The sequence below is a fragment of the Diabrotica virgifera genome, chromosome 1 (assembly GCF_917563875.1).
Source record: "Diabrotica virgifera virgifera chromosome 1, PGI_DIABVI_V3a".
In the NCBI taxonomy this organism is placed as follows: Eukaryota; Metazoa; Arthropoda; class Insecta; order Coleoptera; family Chrysomelidae; genus Diabrotica; species Diabrotica virgifera.
In genome coordinates this window covers 179612019-179637002 of record NC_065443.1, presented here as the reverse complement: position 1 = coordinate 179637002, position 24984 = coordinate 179612019, and the positions used below count along the sequence as shown (strand labels likewise).

At 35.8% G+C, this 24984-nt stretch overlaps 1 protein-coding gene across 2 annotated transcripts in view; it reads left to right on the top strand.

The window, feature by feature from the left end:
- The window catches only part of LOC126878913 (phosphatidylinositol 4-kinase type 2-alpha), a 598768-nt gene that overhangs the window by 556408 nt on the left and 17376 nt on the right, over positions 1 to 24984 (top strand). For both annotated transcript variants that reach the window (XM_050641803.1, XM_050641802.1), the window contains one exon: positions 5477 to 5649. In XM_050641803.1, the coding sequence (XP_050497760.1) occupies positions 5477 to 5649 (173 nt within the window). The remainder of the gene's footprint in view (positions 1 to 5476; positions 5650 to 24984) is intronic.

Below are 24984 nucleotides of genomic sequence, written 5' to 3'. Positions count from 1 at the left end.
CGTGCGTTCTTTGCCATGTTTTTCTTAAATATCGTTTTTCTTTGATTTTTTGTCTGATTATGTTTGGTAGCTCTTGTTTCATGAGCGTCGTGTTTTTTAGGGGTGTTGTTTGCCAGATTGCTTCCTGTATAATTACGTTAAAATTTTGTATGGCTTCATCTATTTCATAGTTTGTTTTTAAAGGTATGTTTAGGTTTAGGTTGTCCTCAATCACCCGCCGAAACCTTTCCCAATCCGTATATTTGTTGTCCAGTTTCGGTGGTAGCTGTACCTCAACAAGTTCAGTACTTATCGTGATTAATACAGGCGAGTGATCCGAGGAAAGATCAAAGCAAGATTCAATTCTTTGCGATCTTTTTGGAATTCCCTTTGTTATGCAGAAGTCAAGTAGATCGGGTATTTTGTTCACGTCGGTTGGCCAATAAGTAGGTTCACCACTGGAAATATACGAGTAGTTGTTACTATTCATAGCCGCTAGAAGCTGTCGTCCTTTTGGGGTGATTAATCTTGATCCCCAATGTGTATGTTTAGAGTTGTAATCTCCTCCAGCCAGGAATCTGTTACCCAATGTTTTAAAAAATTCTTCAAATTGTTCTTTTTTTATCTTGTGTATTGGTGGGCAATAGACTGCAGAGATTGTTAGTGAGCCATGCCAATCTTCAATAACTATGTTAGTAGCCTGCAAGTAGTCTTTTTTAAAGTCATTAGTCTCATAGTGTTTGATATTGTTTTTGATTATAATAGCAGTTCCACCATGGGCTGTACCATCTGGGTGTCTAGTATTGTAAGTTGTGTAGTTAGGTATTTTAAAGTAGCTTCTACTTGTGAAGTGAGTTTCTGATATTAACATTATATCAATTTCGTGACTAATGATGAAAGTTTTTACCTCAAGACAATGTTTGGCAAGCCCGTTGGCGTTCCAAAGTGCAATTTTTAGTAACTTATTCATTTTGTTAAATTATTGACGACTATCGTTAGGAGGTTTAGCAGTGTGGACAGTTGTTCCGCAAATCCTTTAAACATCGATTTTAGTTCAGACAGGTCGTTAGCAGGAGTAGGATGCGTTAAATTTGGTGCTTGCAAAGTATTCTGAGATGTGCTTGCTTGAGGTAGTTGGTTTGTTACTGCTTGTGAGTAGCTAATGCCTGGATTGATGGTTCTTCCAATATTACTCGTTAGTGGGGTTGTAGGTTGTTTTTGCCGTAGGGTTGGATATGTTTTTTTCTGCAGTTCCTTATATATAGTACATCCTTTATAATTTGCCGGGTGGTTTCCTTCGCAAAGAATGCACTGAACATCGTCAGATCTTTCTTTTCTTGTACAGTGTTCAGTAGCATGATCTCCGGTGCATTTTACACATCTGGGCCTATGTTGACAGTATTTTTTTGTATGCGCATATCTTTGACATCTACTGCACTGTGGAATTTCCCTCCTTGTGTATGGTGGTTCAAATTTAATTTTGTAGTTTAGCAAGTGTTCAACGTCGTAAATTGTTTTATTATTTTCTGCTGATTTTAAGTCAATGAAGAACATTGATAAAGGTTGCTTAGTTTTGTAATTTTTAATGTTCCACATATTTACTACCGAGTGCCCCAGCTTTTCGATTTCTTCTTTTAATTCTGTCAGATTGGCTGAGTAATGCATGTTTTTTAATACTACTCTGAAGCTGCGTTCGTCACGAGGCCTAAATGTATGGAATTCTGTTTTTTTCTCAGTTAAAGCTTTAGTTATTGTACTATAATTTTCTTTTTCTTTAGGTTGTATTTTAACTTCATCGTGATTTAAAACTTTGATTTCGTATCCATTTTTGGCTATATTATTTAATAGTGTGGTGAGTGGGGTCACATTTTTCACTCCATTTACAAATATGGGAGGTGGTTTTGAGGTTTTTTCAATTTGAATCTCAGTTCTTTCAGTTTGAACTTCTTCATTTTTTGCTTCGTTATCTGCGTCGTTAGACAACTCCTCAAATCGATTTGATGTATGAACAGGTGAATTTAGCCAGTAGTCATTAATTTTGGTCTGTTTAGTTACTCTGTGTTCAGGGCTAAGTCTGACTCTTTTCCTAGTGTTTTCTACAGTTTTCCATTCTTCGTCTTGGCTAATTTCTTGGCTATTTTTGTTTGGCAAGGCTGGGATATTGCTAAAGTATAGGGGTTGTTGTGTTGTTTGGTAATATGGTGTGGGTAAAACCTGAGGAAATGAAACGTTACCTTGTACTAGTTGGTCGTTGTTGATCTGAACTTGCGGAGCGTACGCCACTGGCTGAGTTGTAAATTGGCCTGGCTGAATCATCGCTGGTGTTGGAACTCCGTATAAATTCTGCTGTGGCTGTGGCTGCATCGGTTGAAACGGCGAAGTAATATTGTAATCCATTTCGCTGAGAGTTTTTTCCGTTTTGTCATTGGAATCACTTTCAATTTATCAATAATAAAAACTGAGTTTATTATTTTTAAAACAAGTACCGGGTCATTCGAATATATGATATTAAAAACACATTAAAATAATTAAAATCACATTAACGGTTACAGTATAAAATATTTTAAAATTTGCTGGACGAAATGCGACCGCTTTGGTCTAAGGTTTGTGGTCGACCCTTGATTTAGTTGAGGACTTTTCTATTGGTTCTTTGCTGCACCTGGCCATATTACAACCATTAGGCGGCGAGGTGCCAAACACGTATATGGAATGTTATTTGGTGCGAAATTCATATCATCATTATCTTTGCCTTACCGCTATGCGGGGTCGGCTTCCGTAATTGCAGTTCTCCATACAATTCTATCTTGGGTCATATCAATATTAATCCCCTTTACCAACATGTCCTGCCTATCGTCTCCCCCCACGTCTTCTTTGATCTTCCTCTCCTACTCCTTCCAGGAATCTGCACTTCAGCAATTCTTCGTATTGGGTGATTAGCGTCTCGACGTTGAACATGACCAAACCATCTTAACCTATGCTCTCTCATTTTGGCATCAATGGTGCCACACCTAGACTTCCTTTTTTTTCCATTTTTAATTTTATGCTTTTTTGTCACTCCACTCATCTATCGAAGCATTCTCATTTCCGCCACATGCATTCGTTGTTCCTCTTTCTTTTTCACTGCCCAACATTCAATTCCGTACATCATAGCCGGTCTTATGGCTGTTTTATAGAATTTTCCCTTCAACTTCATTGGAATTTTCCTGTCACACAGCACACCACTCGCTTCCTTCCACTTCATCCATCCAGCCCTAATTCTACTGCATGCATCTGCATCTACTTCTCCATTACTCTGTAATACCGATCCCAGGTACTTAAAACTATTGCTTTTTACAATCAGTTCACCATCCAAAGACACCATTTTATTTGTAGTAACTCCATCTTTAAATGAACATTGCAAATTCTCTGTCTTTGTCCTACTAAGTTTTAAACCTTTTTCCTCCAGAGCTTGTCTCCACTGTTCCAGTTTTTGTTCTAAGTCTCTTTCACTATTTCCTACTAACACGACATCATCAGCATACATTAAGCACCATGGGATGTTACCCTGTAAAACCTTGGTGCATTGGTGCGAAATTCATATACGGAATGGTAAATATTCGTAAACCAACAAAGACGTTTGTTTTATTAAAATCGGTTAAAAGGAGAGTTATTTTAAAATATTCGTTTAATGTATTATATTAAAGAAAAATAAAACAATTATTGTATGTGGAATGTTATTTGGTACGAAATTCAACACCAATTCAACATATTTTTTAAAGACATAGTTGTACAAAGAAACGAAGCTTATAATGCCTTAGCTTTAATAGACTTTAGCTGTACTGCCTTAGAAGAATGCTATAGAAGACGGCTTCGAAATTTTGCAAATACATAGTAGAGGTGCAGCTCAAACATTACTCTTTAAAAGACAATTAGAACGACTTAAATATTTACAACAGGAAGATATAATTAAATTATCTAAAATTTGTACACAGTAACTGTGTATAAATTTTTGTGAGCAAAATAATAGTGTGCTTTACGAAGTCGACATACCAACAGGATTTTGCAGCTGCGAAATTGGAAAATTGGGTGCATTTTGCAAGCATCAAGCTGCGATTGCACACTTTTTTAATATATCTTTTTGCAACGTTCCAACTACTAAGGGCAGTCAATGAGGGTATTTGACTCCGATTCCCATCGTACTAAATCGATGTACTTGATATTTTCACAGTAAGTAGGGAAATAGAGAAACAAAGTCTACCCTATTCCGATGTGCGCTTTTATCTTGGGGGTGGTTCCCACCCCTACTCGGGAGTGAAAAATTTGTTGGTTAAAATAGCTACGGAAGAGGCTAAAGAACCTAATTCTAAACAAAAACTGTCCTATAATCATTTTTTGAAAACTCGATACTTTTTGAGTTATTCGTGGTTGAAAATTGGCCATTTTCATTTAAAAATGACACCTTTTCGGACGGATTTTTGCGAATACCTTAAAAACTATGCATCTAACAAAGAAACTGTACAAAATATTTTTGTAGCTCATAAAAATGTTCACACAGTTCCAAAAACCATCAATTCTGCGAAGCTTCGTTAATTCGTAAATAATGAGTTCTGAGAATTTTATGGTTTAATAGGTTTTGCGAATTTTTTAATTTTCTTTACAGGCTTTCTAGCTTCTCAGGACACGTAACAATTCATTTAATTTAATTAACAATAAACAAATTGAACGAAAATGGAGAAATATATAAAGAAAATATAAAATGTCCTAAATTGTGTGGTTGGCCCGTTTTCTCTGACGCGTAGTGTATTATTATTAAAAAAATAATACTACTTTAAATTCCAGGCAAAAGTAGACCTCTTTCTAAAAACAAGAAAACATATTGATCTCACGGCTCTGAACTGTTAGTACGGAATCGATTGTGTTATATGTACCAACAAAGTAGGTACCAATTTCTTCAACGGACGTTTTGTGGCATATAAGTAGATACATTTGAATCAGTATGTACAATTTTATGTGAATGTTTGTTGTAAAGAACTGTGCAAAGAACTGACGTATTGTTAAAGTCTGTGTAGCCATAGTCTTCTTGAGATATTGGGTGCGTTCGGACCACCTCATCGGCTGACTGTAAACACAATGCGGCTTAGTAGTTGTATCCAGCGGCAATAGGGAACGCTTAGGAAATCTTCCACCGGGTCGTCTGAGTGCTACAGGTTACTCAGCTGTCCAGCCGAGGTTGTCGCTGAGGTCGTCCGAACGTACCCATTATTTTAAGAGAATAACTACTTGAGACACGGGTGAATCTAATACTAAATATTATTAGATTAATCTGAGAAATCACCATCGATTTAGTAAAAAATGCAAATATACCTTTTGCAAAACGAAACAAACATTAAATTTTGAGAAAATTTTGGATGCATCATTTTTTTAGTGACCTTTTCAGTTATAAACTAGATCTGTCGTTATAATATAGATCACGCTTTTCAGAATTATTAAAAAAATTTATAGTTTATATTTATTGTAGGATCTCTGTGATGATTTATATTTACTTTTTAAACGAGATAAAGGTTTTGATAGAAATTTATACGAACGTCAGATGTCTGTAATGAGGGGCCAAATATTAAACTTAACTCAAGCTTTGAAAGACAGCAAGTCACCAGTGCAGTTGGTCCAAATGCCTGCCGTTGTTGTTGAGAAGTAAGTATAAGTATTATCTATCCAAATTGATATTGGTATTTAGCAGTAGTTTAGTAAAGTTTCAAATTTTATTGTTATAGTAGATTATAGTATTTAATTGTTATAGTAAAAGAGAGAAAGTCAACTTATCACATTTTTATGTAAGTGGACAAAATCAGTCTTAAATAGACTCTCAAATCTCATGTCAAGAATAGTTAGTGAAACAAGAAGATATTATTTAATAGTGAAACTGTGAGAAAACACATAACTTGCTTACTTTGGTGTAAAAGTCGAAGTAAAAAGCGAAACGAAACCAAAATATCGAAGAGGACCACAAAAAATCAAATGGTAGATATTAAAAGATGAGAAAGAAGGTCTATTTAAAAAATTTTAGTAGCAATGAGCGGGAACATGAAAGAAAGTCCTAATACAATTTGGAGGAATATGGAGAGAATAATTCATCACTACATGATAAACTACATTTAAGCTTAACAATAATTTTGAAGTGTCCTCATTGTTTGGTTCTACCACTACAAGTAAGTAGATAAATAAGACCGGTTCCCGACCACTTCGTGGTGGAGACGCAACATCGTGATCCAGAATCGGTATACCGACTCCCGACCACTTCGTGGTCCTGAATCGGTGTACCGACTCCAGACCACTTCATGATCCAGAATCGGCATGCCGACTCCCGCTCACGATGATCCAGAATCGGTATGCCGGTTCTGTCTCATCGTGGTGACGTCAAGCATATAGTGCCTAAACGGCATAGCGAATCGTGATGTACGACGCTCCGTTGGAAAGAGGAGGATCCAACGAATACATAGACACAGAAAAAACATGGCTTGATTGCCAAAAGGACATGAAGCTTGTAGTGTCTAAACGGCATAGTGAATCGTGACGTACGAGAGCTCGTTGGATAAGGGAGGGGGTAACGAGTACAATGAGACGAAAAACAAAGATGGCGGCAGTGAATGACGTGACATTTGACTCTTAATACTCGTATTCATATAAATATATAAATCGAAAACTTAACCTTTAACTACACGCGCTGGCGTACTTTGTACGCCAGATATAAGAATTCTACTGGAAATATATTTAAAAATTTAATTTTTGACCTTGCTTATTTTTCTAACCTATCACTGGAATGTGCTTTACAATTTGGTTTTAGTTTCGTTATAATCGGCGTTCTGGAAAGATCGTAATTTACATTTTATTATTTGTTGTTTCCGGTGGTGGACAATATACCCCAGGATTATATTACTATAAGTCGTAATATAAGTACATATTTTAATTGTTTTTTAGTCATTATGGCAAAAAATATATTTTTCTTTGTAAACAATACTTTTTCTCCTGTAAAAAATCACATTTAAAAAAAATTTTTATTAGTAATTTTATTTATCATGGAATCCAGTTATTCCATGATTCCAGTTATAAATCCCAATTGGCTTACTGAAAAGGAACTCCAAGTATTCACTGATGCCGAATAAGGTTTATAACAAACAACTAAGTGTATTTTTCAAAAAAAAATTAAACAAATCCGCTGTTTTTAAGTGTATTTTCTTGTGGCGTACAAAGTACGCCACGCGTGTAGTTATGTTATAACTTGATGCGCGGGTAGTTAAAGGTTAAAACTATTTACAAAAATATTGTAAATTAAATATAGTCGAATAGTGTGTGTTTGTTAGCAATACAGGATGAAGCCTCTGATTAGAAAGTGTAAATAATGTGTTTTTGTTTAATAAAAACCGATAACGGAAAACCACAAGTGCTACATGTTTTGTAAAATTGAAACAACATTCTCAAGTTTTATAAATTGATAAGGCGGATGCTTGACCGCAATATTCTCTTCTTCTTCTTCTTCTTAACTCAGGCGAGACTCGTTAGTCTCTGGCACTTGGTCATAAGACCTTTGTACCAAACCCTGTTCTTCTCCTTAAACTTTAATAAGTCCTGTGGCCTCAACGAAGGCCAACAGTTTTCTTATTGGTAGTTTTAAGATCTCTTCTGGTTCAAACCTCATTTGACCAGTGAAGTTCTGCCTTACATCACCTAGCACACTGCAATAGCATAGTATGTGTATGGCAGTTTCTTCTTCCATTTCGCACTTTCTGCACCATGGTTCATTCACCTTACCTAGTTTGTATAGGTGATTTCTTAAACGACAATGTCCAGTCACCATTTCAGTGACCGTTTTGATCTCTCGTTTATTGAGGTTCATCAAACTGTTCGAGAGTTTTTTATCAATATTCTTGATTATTTTTTTAGTCTGGATTTGCCCTTGAGTGGTTCTCCATTTATTTTGATGATTCTTTATCAGCCATTTCTGAACCTCGTTTTTCATAGCATCTTTAGTGATGCCACAGAAAGGTTCTGGGCCTTCAAAAGTTTTTCTCGAGCCTTGTTTCGCTAACATATCTGCTCGTTCGTTCCCATGCACCCCTTCATGACCCGGCACCCATATTAAAGACACTTTGTTGTCTTTTGCCAGGTTATTGAGGAGATCTTTGCAGTTTCTCACCAGTTTTGATTTGGTGAGAGGGTTCTTTACAGCCAGAATAGCCGATTGGCTATCTGTGTAAATGTTGATTCTCTTAGCTTTAGGGTCCTCATCAATTATTTCATCAATGCAGGCCACCAAAGCAAAAACTTCAGCCTGGAACACCGTTGTATGTTGACCTAGGCTGTAAGATTTATTATAGTTACATGTTTGCCCAAAGACTCCTGATCCAGTACCATGGGCAGTTTTAGATCCATCAGTGAACCATATTAAGTCTCCATTAATGTTTGGGACTTTTTGTTCTCTAGATGGTATAATTGTGTTAATCTTCTCAGTGAAGATTAGTTCTGGTGTCATCATATCTAAGTTCATCATAAAGATGTATTCCTCAAGTATAGTCCCAGTAATGTTTGTGTGGCTATTCAATACATAATTTGGCCTCCAAGTATTGTTTGCTTTGAGCCTCAGGATGATCATAAAGGCTACCGCCGAAATATACAATTCCAGCAGAGGGAGACCTGTGATAGCCTCTAATGAAGCCGTTCCTGTACTATTCAAGGCTCCTGTTATATTTAGAAGCGCTTGTCTTTGTAGGGTGGTGAGAGTGGTCACACAAGATTGCAAAGCCGTCTTTCTCCACCAGAGTACTGACCCATAAGTAACTGTCGGTCGTATCACTGATGTGTACAACCAACATATCACCTTTGGTTTCAATCCCCAGGTTTTACCTACAACTCGTCTGCAGTTCCAAAAGAGTCGCTTAGCCCTATTGGTTATATTGGTAATATGAGTATTCCAATTGAGTTTCGAATCCAGGGTTACCCCTAGATACTTAACCTCATTGGTTCTTTCCAGTACCTCTCCAAATAATTTCAGCTCACTCAGTCCAGTAAGCTTCCTCTTATTTGTAAAGGCTACCAGTTTAGTTTTAGAAGGGTTCACGGAGAGGTTCTCTTTCAGACACCAGTTCTCTATGTAGTGAAGGGCATATCGCATCTGATACGCAACAGTGCTGGGAAATTTTCCCCTAGTTACTATCACGATATCATCTGCGAAACCCTGGACCCAGATTCCTTGGGCGCTTAGCCCATGAATCAGATCATCGACAACTATGTTCCATAATGACGGTGACAATACACCGCCTTGAGGGCATCCCTTAGTTGCCCTCAGATTTATGGTATCTTCATGCGTATCTGTGGATATTATTCTGCTCTGAAGCATCTGAATAATCCACTTGCATGTTGTGTTGTTGATTTTCTTCCTCACCAGTGCGCTTTGTATAGACTCGATTGAGGTATTATCAAATGCACCTTCTATATCTAAAAATGCAGCAAGGGCGACTTCTTTCTGATGCAGACTCCTTTCGAGTTCCGACACTAGATTGTGCAGGGCGGCTTCACCTGATTTCCCTGCCTGATACGCCCATTGCCGTTGGTGCAGTGGATTTTCATTTAAATTGTTTTTCTTGATGTGTTCGTTCAAGATTTTTTCCATGGTTTTTAACATGAATGAGGTCAGACTTATAGGCCTGTAGGATTTTGCTAAGGTGTAATCTGTTTTTCCTGGTTTGGGAATAAACGCCACCCTTGCCCTTCTCCAAGCTTTGGGAATGTATCCCAGAGCATGACTAGCTCTAAATATTGTGATCAGGGGACCCATGATTATTTCCAGACCCTCCTGGAGAAGCTTAGGAAATATACCATCCGGTCCCGCAGTTTTATAAGGTTCAAAAGTTTCAATAGCCCATCTGACCTTGTGAGAACCAAAGATCTCGTCAGAGGTCAGCCAGTCCCTTTTGGTTGGGCTATTGTTTGCTTGATGATTGTTATTAGCAGTCAATTGCGTCGACCCTGGAAAGTGAACACTTAAAAGATGCTCTACAGCCTCCTTCTCTGTGTCCGTATACTTCCCATTGGGCAATTTCATTGACTTGGGTTTGTTAATGTTATCTCTTTTGAGGATTCTGTTAACCCTGGCGCTTTCAGGTACACTTTCAATGTTTTCACAGAATTCTCTCCAGGATCTTTCCTTAGCGGATTGGATTTTCTTATTATAGGTTTTCAGTTTAGCCTTATATGCTTCCCAATCACCTGATTTCTTCGCCCTATTGAAGAGCCGTCTTGTTTCTCTTTTGAGATCAGACAGCTCCTTATTCCACCAAGTTACTTGCCTGGGAGGGTGACTTTCTTTTAACGGGCAGTTTTCCTCATATGAGACGACTATTGCATGCTGCAACCAGTCTACTGCCATCTCAACCTCAACATTGTTTTTTGGCCTTTTAGGATAATTCCGTACCCTTGTTCCAAGATCCCTCTTAAAGGATTCCCAATCGGTCACCTTAGGGTCTCTATAGAACCTTGGTTCCGGTTTGACTGAGTTTATCTCAAAGCATATGTATGCATGATCCGATAAGGATAACGCATCCGACACATGCCAGTCAGATATTATGTTCCCAATCCCCATAGAGCATAGGCTTAGGTCGATTAGTGATTCTGCTCTTGATGTCCTTAAGGTGGGCTTATTACCCCTGTTCAGAAGATCAAGTTCAATAGTGCAAAGGTACTCAAAAAGTAACTTACCTCTATTGTTTGTATATCTGCTTCCCCAAATGATGTGGTGGGCGTTGGAGTCGACTGCAATGATAAGTTCTGTATGCTTATCATTGGTGTATTCGAGAAGGTTCTCTAGGTTAGTCCCTGGAAGTTGTTCTTTACTGTCAATAGGAAGGTAAAGAGATGCAACAATCAACTCTGTAACCAACCCATTGCAATTCAGTTTAATTCTGGCAGCTGTCATGTCTCCCGTACAGAGCTCCATAACTGGTACCAGGTTAAGGTCAGATCGCAATATTATTTTTGCAGGAAATTCTTTATCGTTTGGTCTGAATTATTTGAAAAACAAAATAATGTAAAAGTGTTACAATGTTCAACCGCAATAGATAACGGTTGTTGGTTGTTATTCAGTGAATAGAAAAAAGAAGCATAGGGAGACGCAGAATATCGTGGCTGCGCAACCTGAGAGAATGGTACGGATGTACATCAAGCGAACTGTTCAGAGCAGCCGTCTCCAAAGTCCGAATAGCTATGATGATTGCCGACCTCCGTCGCGGAGATGGCACTTGAAGAAGATTCAGTGAAATTTCTAGAATTTCGAGAATACCACGAGTTGCTTATCTTTGAAACGGATCAGTCGATGGTACCGTAGGCACATTAGGCTGACGCAACTTGGGCTCAAGTGGGGTGGCGTGAAGCTCGGTCCTTTAAAAGACCGAGGAGCACATTCGTTTGTCACAGTTCGCAGCTTATGCATTGGCGGCAGTAAATGACATGACATTCGCCGCAGGATGTGACATTCGACGCATGACGTGACATTTGACGTGAAATATGACGTGACAGTCGACGAAGGACGTGTACTCCAAAGTTGACATTTATGAGACATTTCACGAAGAACATGATCAGTATTAGTATGAATCCCATCGAGTACATACATAGTGTAATGGAATTTCAAATTAAACTTTATTAGTTAAATAAAGATATTAAATCTTATGAGGATGTAAAACAAATTAATAGACAATTGAACAGTGTGCATATTGAAGACAAAACGTGAAAGCCTGAAGAGTGGAATCGACAGCAGCAGCACCAGCAAGGCCTTTACTCCTTTCGAAAACTCCCACAAGTTACATATCCATTGAGACATATTCAGTCTACACAATGGGTGCCAGCAACAACAACACCAGCGATTATGTGAAAAGCGAAATAGACAATGTCTTTGCAATCTCTTGTGTAATATTAGCATCTCAAGCATCTGTATTTATCTTAATTCTAACAATTATTTTTGAAATTGTAAAGAGAAAAGTTGAATCTTCATGTAATATAAAACTTCAGCAAATATGGTGTTTAAATAAAAAACAAAAAATCTCTAACATATTTATTAATACATAAAAAATTACATAGGCAGTATTGTAGAAGAAAACCAGTGACGTAGATGATCCACATTTCTTTCAGTACATGAAAATAGTCCAAAGGTGTGACAGGGATTGTAGCAGGACCAACGTTTCCAGTAACATGAGGCGTGCCATCAAACTTGCAAACATCAATAATAAGGGGAAAAACTCCAAAAATGTGGAGCAGTTTTGTCTCCACGTATGATGCAGTCTTCTTACCCACGTTACTCATTGAATGGTTTGGTAAAAAGATGTAATGGCTTCGTTTAAAACCTATTTCGATGGTAAGTTCTTTGGGAACAAACCGTCCGTCCACATCGAATCCCTAAATATCTACGAATGCTACTCTCATGATGACTGCTCGTGTACTACTGACACTTTATGCGTCTAATTTAGACTTTTTACAATTTCGGTAAGAGGGAAGTACTCCATTACGCAGTCGTGAATTATAAAGCAATAGGCCTTGGTATTTTCGGGAAAACCATTATGTGCTTCATTATCAAGTTTTACGTCAACAGTGAATGCTTTCATGCTTTTTTCTTGTTTTGAACAATTGATGACAAACAATGCATGATTCTTGAAAGCTAAGAAATCGAGTAGAGGTCGCTTTTGTTGGGAATGTATGTAGCTGGGATAAAATTCAGTATAGTTGAAATAGGCCTCGTTGTAGTAAGTTTTGCTAAAATCCAACTGCATTCTCTCGTTTGGCAATATTCTCCATTTAAGGATAATCTAATTCTTTGTCATTTTTTAGTTTAAAACCAAGTGATTGTAAAACCAATTTGTTTGCGAACGTAAGATGTTGCCGCTTAGACGGTTGCACAACTAATGGTGTTCTTTGGATACGATGTTGCCACTTAGACAACTAATGGTGTCCTTTGGGCAGCAGATGGCCTTATTACTAGTCCCATTTCCCTCTTGATCTAAATTCCAGCACCAATGTGCTCTCTTCTCCTCTAAAGTTTACAAGGCCGTCCTTGTTGATTGATTTCCAGCCCTCGATTTCACAAGCGATTGAACTAAATAAAACAAATCTAATTTTCAGCAAACCATTGCACATCGGAATGGCTATTCTGGACATATCCAAAGTTTGCATGGTTGATTTTCATTATAATTTCATGTTTAGTCCAGTCGGGTTAGACGAATAACAGGCCTAACCTTGCATTAGCAGCTGCCCCAAATTTTGTTTTTCTAATCTTTAGGGAGGGTCAATATTAGTGTAAATTTAAAATCTCGACTGAATTGCGCCATTGCGTTAGCCGCCATCTTGATTTTAAACATGAACCGTTTTTGCTCAATATCTACGCCATTTTCAACTTTTCGACAACTAGTGTACGAACCAAAATTGATAAAAATGTGATTTTTTATAATTTATATTATTACAATGTTTTCGTGCGGTCGATATTTTCCGAGTTATGGCGGAAAATATTGACAGTTAGAGCATAGTTATTGAATTATTTCGTTTATTATTAGTTTTACGACAAAAATGTTACTATACAAAAATAGAGTGAATTAAATTCTACACAATTTTGATCTCTTTCATTTTTTGCTAAAATTAATATTTAAGGTAGTACGTATGCTGTAATTAAACTGGGAGATATTAACAGAAGTTCAACCACGATTTTCTAAGTCCTGCCCTTTGCAATACTGGAAGGTTAGAGAAGGTACTTAGAATTTGTGGAAAAATCCACTGGTTTCCTGTGACATTTTCCTGTGAAAATTAGATTTTCCATGAAAAAAAAATTGGGAGTTGCGATGAATTTTCAAGTCCTGCCATATCCATAGAATAACAGGATACTATCTACTTTATGAAGAAAATTTTTTGGGCAGGACGGTTGCAAAAGGACTAAGGGAGTATACAGATATACAAACATGTAATGAAAATAATGAAATTTTCATAATTTTCTAAGTCCTGCCAACTTAATAGATTAATCATATTTATTTCAAAATGACCAAAAAAAATGTTGGCATGACGTCACCTAATGTTTAACTGCACTTGTTTCTTGGAAAATTCTGTATAAAATTTTCACTCTGGTTCCGTGATTTTCTAAGTCATAAAATAAATTTTGTTATAAAATAAATAATTTCAGTAGACATTATTCAAAATGGCAGGATGTTTAGCTACACCTTTTTTAGTATATATAGTTAAAAAATTTGTAAGAAAATTTGTGGAAAATTACACGATTTTCTAAGTCATGCCATTTCGCACATATCTCAAGAAGGTTAATATAAATCTATTTTCAAAGAGGCAGGATGGTTGTATAGTTATTTCGTATAAAAAAATTAAATTGTGTGTCTGTAAAATTATTTCAGGGTGTTATACAAACATATTCATATCACCACAATTTTCTGAGTCATACCATGTCGAGTATGCTTAAAAAACACTAATCTAAAACCGTTTACAACTTGGCAGGATAACCGCAAAGATGAATAATACAAAAAGTTAATTTGTATATCATTAAAACAATCGTATCCTATTAAATATTATTTTCCTGAATAATGTCTCGGAATTTTTACACACTTTTCAAATCTAATAGCAAACTGTAACATCTTTGTTTTAAGTGATTAGATCATATTTTTATCTAAGTAAACGCAATAAAAGTAAATAAACAATTTTTACAATTTATTGGTTATAGTAGGGAATTTACCTACCCATTATATTATACAGGGTGTCCAGAAGCTCTCATAACAAACGAAAACCGGAGATTCCTCAGATAATTTTAAGAAAATTTAACTCAATTCACCTAGTTCAAAAATACTTCCGTGGAAATCTAGAGCTCTTTAAAGATGGCGTCTTGTAATTCATCATCGTCATAATTCAACCCGGATTTATCCAATGCTGGATATAGGTCTCCCTCAGTCTTCTCCATGCATTTCTCTCCTGTGCTGTCTGCATCAAGTTTCTGTCGATCCGTTTGATGTCATCAGACCATCTGGTTGGCGGACGACCTCTACTTCGATATGCTTCGTCTAGAAGAAGCATATCGAAGTCTTGTAATTAGTTTCTTTAAAATAGCTGCAGAACGCTTTTATTTGGAAAAACGAAAACTGGTACACTTATTTATCTTCCAGAGGTCAATTGTCAAATGTCAATTATCAATTGTCAATTTTTAGTACCGGTCATAGCGGTCCGTTTTGGGTACGGAAACGGATATTTTATCGAATAACTTTTCTGTCTAACTTTTAAGCATTTCTGACACTGGATTATTAAATTCTGGGATAGTTTTGTACTAAAAGGTACTTTTGCTTTAACTCAGAAGAATACGCAGTGTTCTGGAAAAATCGATTTAAAAAATTTTTCGTTTTTTGGTTTTTTGAGTTTAAAAGAATTTAGAAAAATTCTATTTAGGAAAACGAAAACTGCTACGTGTATTTCTCTTCCAGCGATGAATCGATTTTATCAATTATGAATTTCTAGTACTGGTCATAGGCATCCGTCTTGGGTAGATTAACGGATATTTTATCTCATAACTTATTGGTCTTTAAATTTTTAGACATTTTTGAGAGTAGAGTATTAAATTATGAGGTATTCTAGTACTAAAAGTTATTCTTGCTTTAAGTCGGCAAATTTACCGTTTTTTTTTAAATTTTTTTTTTTAAATTTTTCAAATTCAACAAACGAAAAATTTTAAAATGGATTTTTCCAGAAAACCGTGCATCCTACTGACTTAAAGCAGGAGTACCTTTTAGTACTAGAATACCTCACAATTTAATAATCTAGTGTCAAAAATACCTAAAAGGGAAAGACAAAAAAGATTCCTATGACCGGTACTAGAGATTCGCAATTGATGGAATCGATTTATCTCTGGAAGAAAAAAAGGCGGACCAGTTTTTGTCTTTCGAATTGAAAGCGTTCTGGAGATATAAAAAACTAATTACAACGCGCCATCTGTAAAGAGCTTTAGCTCCCTTAGGCAGGCCGCACATCAAAGAAACATGAAACGTAAATCACGTTTCATGGAAATAAAACACCGCTAAACAAATAGACGTCGGGTCATTTATGCGACTCTCCGAAAATAAAAATGTTTTATGAGCATGAATCACACTCGTTTCATTGGTAGGCGGACTTTAAGATTTGTTTAGCCGTGTTTTATTTTCATGAAACGTGTTTTACGTTTCATGTTTAATGTTTTACGTTTTATGTTTCGTTGGTTTGAGGCTCGCCTTAGGGAAGAATATGACATTACAACCGACCCTCGGAGCACCTGGTGCCCAGGGTGACTGATCTCAAATGTAGAGAGTTTTTGGAGGTCGATTCTGATGACGTATTCATGTTCAGCAACCACAAAACTCCTCGAGTAATCTACTTGCATCACTTTAGTGTCTGAAAGCCTCGAAATTTAAGAATATGGCGTGTATATTAGTCACACCGAGCACTAGGTAAAGATCTGTTCTAATGTGACATTCTTGTTCAGAAACCCCAAAAACCACCTGAGTAATCTGTCTGTATCAATTTACTGCCGAAATTAATATATAAATATGGTATAGAAAATGCTTAACAAATAAAAAGGTACCATAAAATATCATTTTATTATAATACTAAAATACAGGGTGTCCCATTTAAGAAAACTCAGAAAATACTCATTCCGAGTTTCAACCAACCCCGTATACTAAAATTAAACATTTTGGTATACTATTAATAACTGACAATAGTAGACTATATTAAAAATCGTTTAAACATAAATTAAGAGAAGTTTGGATATCAAATCACTAACAATATGTATAGGGTGTGAATGTTCCTACAAAATTAACAAAAAAACGTAATTATATTTTAAACTACCTCGTATAATATTTCAAAACACTATATTTTATTAAAGAGAACATCGAGTAGGATCCAAAAATGTAAAAATATACAGGGTATTCCATTTAAAAAAACATAAATTTGTGTCACCCTGTGAAAACGGGTAACCCCATAGTCCTATCTGTGGCACATGTTTTACCTAAATAACTTTTTTCGTATATCTTACGACAAACGAGTAATTGGACTTTGTCACACTAATGCCCCACCCTGTATACAAAATAACCATAAAACCATCCTGCCTCTTTGTAAATAGACTTATATTAAGATTCTTGAAACATGTGCAAAATGGCATGACTCAGAAAATCGTTGACTTTTTCACGAATTTTCTTACAAATCTAGGACTCCTGCCATCTTACAAGAACCGTTTAACCTTCCTGCCGAGTACCGAAAAGGTATTGATTGTATTTAAGTATTATAACTTTTTAAAGGCAGGACTAAGAAAATCACGGAATCAGGGTGAAAATTTTCCGCAAAATTTTCCAAGGGACAAGTATACTTAAACATTAGGAGACGTCATGCCAATATTTTTTTTGATCATTTTGAAATAAATATGTTTAGTTTATTTAGTTGGCAGGACCTAGAAAATCATGAAAATTTCATTATTTTCCTTACATGTTTGTATACATATATACTCCGTTACCCCGTTTGCAACCCTCCTGCCCAAAAAATTTTCTTCATAAAATCGATAGTATCCTGTCTATCTACGGATATGGCAGGACTTAGAAATTCATCGCAAAACCCTATTTTTATTTTTTGGGAAGATCTAATTTTTACAGGAAAATGTCACAGGAAATTTGTGGATGTTTCCACAGATTGTAAGTACATCGTCTACCCTTCCAGTATTGCAAAAGGCAGGACTTAGAAAATCGTGGCTGAACTTCTGTATAATATCTCCCGGTCTAAATGGCGCGAGCGTAAGACCTGATTGATTTTATGGCAATTGTTTTTGTTTAATATCTACGCCATTTTCAACTAAAATTGTTCAAAATATAATTTCCTACAATTTCTTTTTAGCAGTTTTTTCATGCGGTTGATATTTTCCGAGTTACATGGGAAAATAGTAAAAAGTGGTGGGGGGAGCATAATTATTGAATTGAATCTTGTTTCCAAGCTGCCCCAAATTTTATCATCCCATCCTTTAGGAGAGATCAATAGTAGTGTAAATTTAAAATCTCGACTGAATTCCGCGGTTGCATTAGCTGCCATATTGATTTAAAATGAGAACTATGGTTGCTTAATATCTCCGCCATTTTCAACTTTTCGACAAAAATGGTGGGAAAGAAAATTGTTGGAAATGCAATTTCCTACAATTTCTTTTGTACAATTTTTTTATGCGATCAATATTCTCCGAGTTAAGGGGGGAAATAGTGGAAGCGGAGGAGAAGCATAATTATTGAATTGTCTCATTTATTATTAACTTTACGACATAATTATACATAAACAAAAATAAAGAGAATTATATTTTATTCAATTTTTGAAACTTCCAATGAAACATCAACCAAACTAAGTATATAAAAGACATAAATAATAACTTATATGCATTAAATTCACTTAATTTTATTAACTAGCGGGTTTTATTGGATGAATTTTTCTGTCGATATTTTAAGTTTCATGTTAGCTAATATATTTTAATATTTCAACAATTTTTTTTTAATTTTTGACTCTGTTGGGGGAATTTTCCAATCCCCCTTGTAGACCCGCCACTGGTTCTATTGTAGTAAATCGTAATTGCAACAATTTCAGTTCTTACACTTTTTGTCGAAAAGTTGAAAATGGAAGAGATATTGAACAAAAACAATTGCTATAAAATCAATCAGGTCTTACGCTCGCACCTTTACCGCAAACGTACTACCTTAGATATTGATTTTATCAAAAAAATTAACGACATCAAAATTGTACAAAATTTAATTCTCTTCATTTTTCTATAGGTACATATTTGTTGTAAAACTAATAATAAACGAGATAATTCAATAATACAATAATTATGCTCCAATTGTCAATATTTTCCCCTCATAACTAGGAAAATATCGACCGCACGAAAAAAATTATAATAAATGAAATTATAGAAAATCACATTTTCAACAATTTCAGTTTGTACACTTTTTGTCGAAAAATTTAAAATGGCGGAGGGGCAAATTATAAGCAAAATTTGTTATATAAAGTTATTAAAATAAATCAACACTTTTTGAGTTATTAAAGACCAAAGATTTTATTTTTTCGTAAAAAAATGCATGTTTTAAATCGGTTTTTCACGTATAAATCAAAAACTATAAGCTTTTACAAAAAAGTTATTATTACTGAAATTGAAGATAATAAAAAATTGAATACATTCCTCACATAAAGAACTAAACTAATGTTAGTTCAAAGTGAGTTATTGGCAATTGAATGTGTATTTTTTTCGACGAGTACTCAAATCTAAGTATTCAAGGTTAAATAACGAGAAAACGATGCAATGTATAAAATATTCCTGCTAAACATTTATAAAAGTACTTCGGAATACCTATCAAATGCAGGCCCGTTTTACACCCTGCCAGCGCCCTAGGCACAACGAAGAGTAGCGCCCCTTTTTATACCCCTTACAGCTGATTACGCCCCTCCCCTTCCCCCCACCAGCCCTACCATAACGCGCCTACACCCCGTAAATTTAGATTTAGTCTGAAATGCCAGTTTTGGTTCGGGAGGACTTTAGACTTAATGTCCCTTAACTCTCCTTTACAAATTATCCTGATTCTTTTCGAGAGCCTTCCCATTATCCACCACCTATGGACCCGCCGTGTCCCGGACTGGCAACCGGTAGCCGTGAGGTATCTACTGGCCTCCGGTGGGAATGCGTGTAACGTACCTCACGGCATCACGGACCACCCACCCTCCCTTCTTTACATTTGAAGTATTTACATTATTTACAGTATTCGTTTAATCACATTTTCTTTGGATTATTTTTGGTTTGTTGGCTTACCACTAGACTGACTAGAGATTCATACAATAGCTTTTTTTCTGGTTTTCCGTGTTGCAAAGTCGTCAATAATGTTTTTGTAGTCTAATTTTAAAGTAATGTCGTTTTGGGTGCACAGCAACAATAAGCCATTAAGCTTTTCATCAACCATCGACGATCTAATTTCTGACTTCACTCTTTTCAAAGCTGAAAAGCTACGTTCAGCTGTGCAGTTCGTCACAGGTAAGGTTAGAAATATCCTGAGAGCAACCTCCAAATTGGGGAAAGTGTTCTCTAATCTGTTTGATTTTATGTAGGCGTACATTTCTTTGATCTTAGAAAGGTTCTCCAAAACCATGTATTGTTTGAAATGGTTACATTCCTGGGCAAAGTCTTCCCCATCAATATCGTTTTTGTATACTTCTCCTAACAGTTTAGCTTCACAAGCCACCTAAGCTATGTTGTCAACAATGGCAATAAACACCCCAGTGCGAAATCTTTCTCGAGAAGATGTTTCTTCCATGCTTCTGTCCTTTTCATCGGGCAATAACTTTCTTTTTCTTACTTTGTCGTATACAGCTTCTTCTTTTTCTGCAAGTTTCAATGCTTTGGACTCGAAATCATCAAATAAATTTCTCTTTTCACTCAAAAACGAAGATAGTGTTTCAAGTTCCTTTGTGGCACCAAATAGGTCTAAATCTTGATTTTGAAGAGTCTTACTTGTTTTATCAACTCTGTCGAGAATTTCGTCCCAGATCACAGTTAATAACGTGGTTTGGAAATGTCCAAGTGTTTTTAGAAACCCAGCGGCTGTGCATTGTGTTGCTGGTGTCTGAGTATTGTCTTTATTTAGCTCTTCAAGAGCATCTTTTAATTCATGTCGACTTATTTTTAAAGCTCGAAGGGCGTCTGCCCTAGCAGACCATCTTGTGTCACTCAGGGGTTTTACCATTAGCTTTCTCTGATCTTTCTTTGATTTTCCTTCTTTAATCTTTTCAATATGACTTTTTAGGATGTTCCACCTGTAAGTGGATGCCGAGAAAAAAGCATACAGCCCTTGTACGAATGTAAAAAATATTGTGGCTTCTGGACACGCCTTCTCGGCAGCAAAACACCCAGCAAGGTTTAGTGAGTGGGCTGCACATGGTACATAGTCAGCAAGATCATTTTTGCTTTTAATCCTTGCCTGAAGACCTGAGTATATGCCCGACATGTTTGATGCATTGTCGTAACTTTGTCCACGACAGTTATCGATATCCAGCTCAAGTTTCTCAAGTAAACTGAGGGTTGCTTCTTCCAAACTTCCAGATTTGTGGCATACACTTGGTAAGAGTTGTATCAGGCGTTCGTTGGCGCAAGCATTGGGCAATGAAACATACCGAAGTATTACAGCCAATTGGTCTGTGTGCGACACGTCAGGTGTGGAGTCTATGATTAAAGAGAAATAGCGAGCTTGCCTGATTTCATTCAAGATTTGTTTCAGTACTTCTTTGCTCATAATCTCAATAAATTCATTGCAAATGTCAGACGAAAGGTATGATACACTACCTTTGCCTTTGTTACTATGTGTTGGGCGAGAAACGGATCAAATTCACTTATCAGCTCAAGACAGCCTAGAAAAAGTCCGTTTGATGTAGATCCAAACGTTTGGTTATCACCTCTAAATGGGAGACCTCTACTCGACAAAAATTTTACAATAGACACAACTCTTGTCAATATTTCTCGCCAATATTTCACTTCTTCCTGGTATTGACTTTGAATTTGTTTGGTGACATTAGATGTGGTCTTTTTCCTCAAAATAAATTTCAAAACATTAGCCCTGTGGTCGTCAGATTTTTCATGTTTCTCAGCTAATGCAAAGGAATTTTTCCAATCATTAAACCCTTTGTTAAAAGATGTGGATTTGTCCTCTGGTTGAAAAATAAGGCAGAATTTACAAAATACCTGCCCTGTTGATTGCGAGTAAATAAGCCAGTCTCTTTTGATCTTTTCTCCGTTCGGAAGCGTGACAAGAAATAAGTTGACCGAAAGCTTCCGTTTCACCTTACTTTTTCCATCGCCGTGATGTTCAGACTTTGAAAAATCAGCTTGCAGAAGATTTTGATCAAATTCAGAACTTATTATTTTATTTACTTGCGATTCATTTTTGATATTCCATGATGCCGGGTCTTCAAGCTCAAAATCGTATTGGTCTTCAACTGGGTCTTTGGGCTTCACACTTTCTACTACGAGGTTTGTGTCTGAGTTTGAGTTACTGTCGTGCTCGTGCACAATTGCAATAGTTGTATCTAATTCGGCCGACGTTGGAGAATGAATAGGGTCTTTCTCTTTAGTCTCAAAATTATATTGGTCTTCAACTGAGTCCGTAGGCTTGATTTTCGGGCGTTCTACTTCCAGGTTTTTTTCTGAGTTAGGTATGCTGTGTGCGATTGCAGTTGTTGAATCTACTGCGGCCGACGTTGATGGATGAATGAGAATTCTTAGGGGGTCATTTTTTACTGGATTACACAAAGACGGATTTTGTAGGTTTATCTGTGGTTTTGGCGCAACCTTGAAAAATCCGGATATTTTGGGGATCTTTTTCAAAACATTTTGCTCTTTTTGGTGTTTTTCAGCCGCTCGTTTACGAAACTCGGAACCACTTGGCTTTGAAGAACTCATTACGATTCCTTTGAGAAGCTCAATAACACACGACTTTATTAAAAAACCGCCCTATCAATAAAATTAATACATTATTATAATGTTGTATATGAGCATAACCTTTGGAATGAGTTTTATTGCTTGTATTTTACTTTATAAAATTAGATCACAATTTGCTGTGTTACTTCTATTCAATTTACTTACGCGCAAATAAATTGTCCCTTCTTCTTGATCACAGAATTTGTTTCACAGTATATTGTTCAAAATACTAAGAGGGTCACAACATGGATAAAAGAACTTCTTTTATCTGTGGTCACACTATACTATACCGATATTAAACCACACCACTACCACAGTCTTCAGTCTTCACTTCAGCACCTACAGATATCACATTGACTAGGACAAAAGAATATACTTTCAATTCATAATGATACACGTTGTCACAAATCATCCAAAAAAGTAAACAACAACAACTACAGATTTTCAAGTTGTGACAGGCGTAATCAATCCACGGTAGGAAGTGGGGAGGGTGGTCGGGGTGCGGGCGGAGAGAGAGGCCGAGCGTGGTTGACTAGCAACCAGTGGCGGTGGAAGGGGGCGCGAGGCGGGCTGTGTGGCTGGCACACGGCCACAAGTGGCACGTTAAGTACAGCGCGGAGCGCCGGGCGGGCTGTGATTTGGGTCAGATGTCGGCTTTCGGCAGTGGCGCAATAAATGAAATGAGGCATGCTGATACAACCACGGCAATTTTTTTTTGCGCCCCCCAAAACCTAGCGCCCTAGGCACGTGCCTACCGTGCCTATTCGGTAAAACGGGCCTGATCAAATGAGCTTCAGAACAAGGTAATAGCGTCAAAATTAGTGAAAAATAAAACATACGCTATTTCCACAAAAATTAAAATTTATAGTAATCCTTACAAGAACTTCTTTATATTAGCATAAGTAATGTTTCCGATAATTTTTACCGGTTTAGAAAGCATATTTTTGAAAAAAAGGTATAATCTAACAAAATCATAATTTGTAAAATTATTTTAATTCTCATATTCTTTTGATAATAACTTCAAAATTACTCAATATACGTAAAAAATTATATATAATCAAATTTTAGTTTTTTCTGTACCAAATATTTTACCTGTTTTACTATTTCTATAGGATAAAAAATAACCGAGATAGAAAGGTTTAAATCTTAAAATTTGCTGTGGAAACCATGCAAACGGGGCCATTTAACTTTTTATTAAAAAAAAATAAGGGGTTTAAAAGATTAGGTTCAACGTGCTTAAATAGCACTTGGAATTAACTTTCAAACAGTTTTTACATGAACCTGATATCGTAAACACGAACGGAGTTATTAAAAAAAAAACAATAATATTTTTTGGAAAAATTTTTAAAAGATAAATTTTGAAAAAATTTTGGAGCATAAATTTTAACGCTATCAACATGTTCGAGGGCTCATTTGATAGATATTTTTAAGTGATTTGACAAATGTTTTATAAGTTTATTTTATAAAATGCATCAATTTCCCGTTATTTCAGCTTGAATACTTAGAGTTTTTTACTCGCCAAAAAATATACATTCAATTACCTCTAACTCACTTTTAGTTAACATTAGAAGGTTTTTCTAGTAAGGGGTTTATTTCCTTTTTTATTAGCTTCAATTTTTATAATAATAACTTTTTTGTAAAAACTTATAGTTTTTGAGTTATTGATGAAAAATCGGTTAAAAACATGCATGTTTCTCAAGAAAAATTAAAATGTTGTTCTGAAGCTATTTTCTTGTGGCATTTTTACAATTTTAACTATTTATAATGGGAAATAAGCCACAATATTATTAAAAAATGATTTTTATTAACGTTTCGACGCCCAAATCGGGTGCCGTTGTCAAAATACAAAATACTATTAACATAAACAAAAATGTTGTTGCTTAGTAAAACAATTCTTCTAATAATTTATTTAATTTGACTCATTTATATCGGCAATTCAGATACATAATATGATACATTTTAAAGTAGAAGACTTTAAAATGATATTGCCAATATTTATGAGTTGCGTTCCTGGGACGACTTTACTGAAAGATAGTTCATTCGATTACATTGATTGGGGTTGATTTCATGTAATCGAATGAACTATCTTTCAGTAAAGTCGTCCCAGGAACGCAACTCATAAATATTGGCAATATCATTTTAAAGTCTTCTACTTTAAAATGTATCATATTATGTATCTGAGTTGCCGATATAAATGAGTCAAATTAAATAAATTATTAGAAGAATTTTTTTACTAAGCAACAACATTTTTGTTTATGTTAATAGTATTTTGTATTTTGACAACGGCACCCGATTTGGGCGTCGAAACGTTAATAAAAATCATTTTTTAATAATATTGTGGCTTATTTCCCATTATAAATAGTTAAAAAATTAAAATCTTTGATCTCTAATAACTCAAAAAGTTTTGATTTATTTTAATAACTTTATATGACAAATTTTGCTTAGAATTTGTCCCTCTATCGAATTATGAGGTTATTTTTAATAAAATAATTTTCACCCCC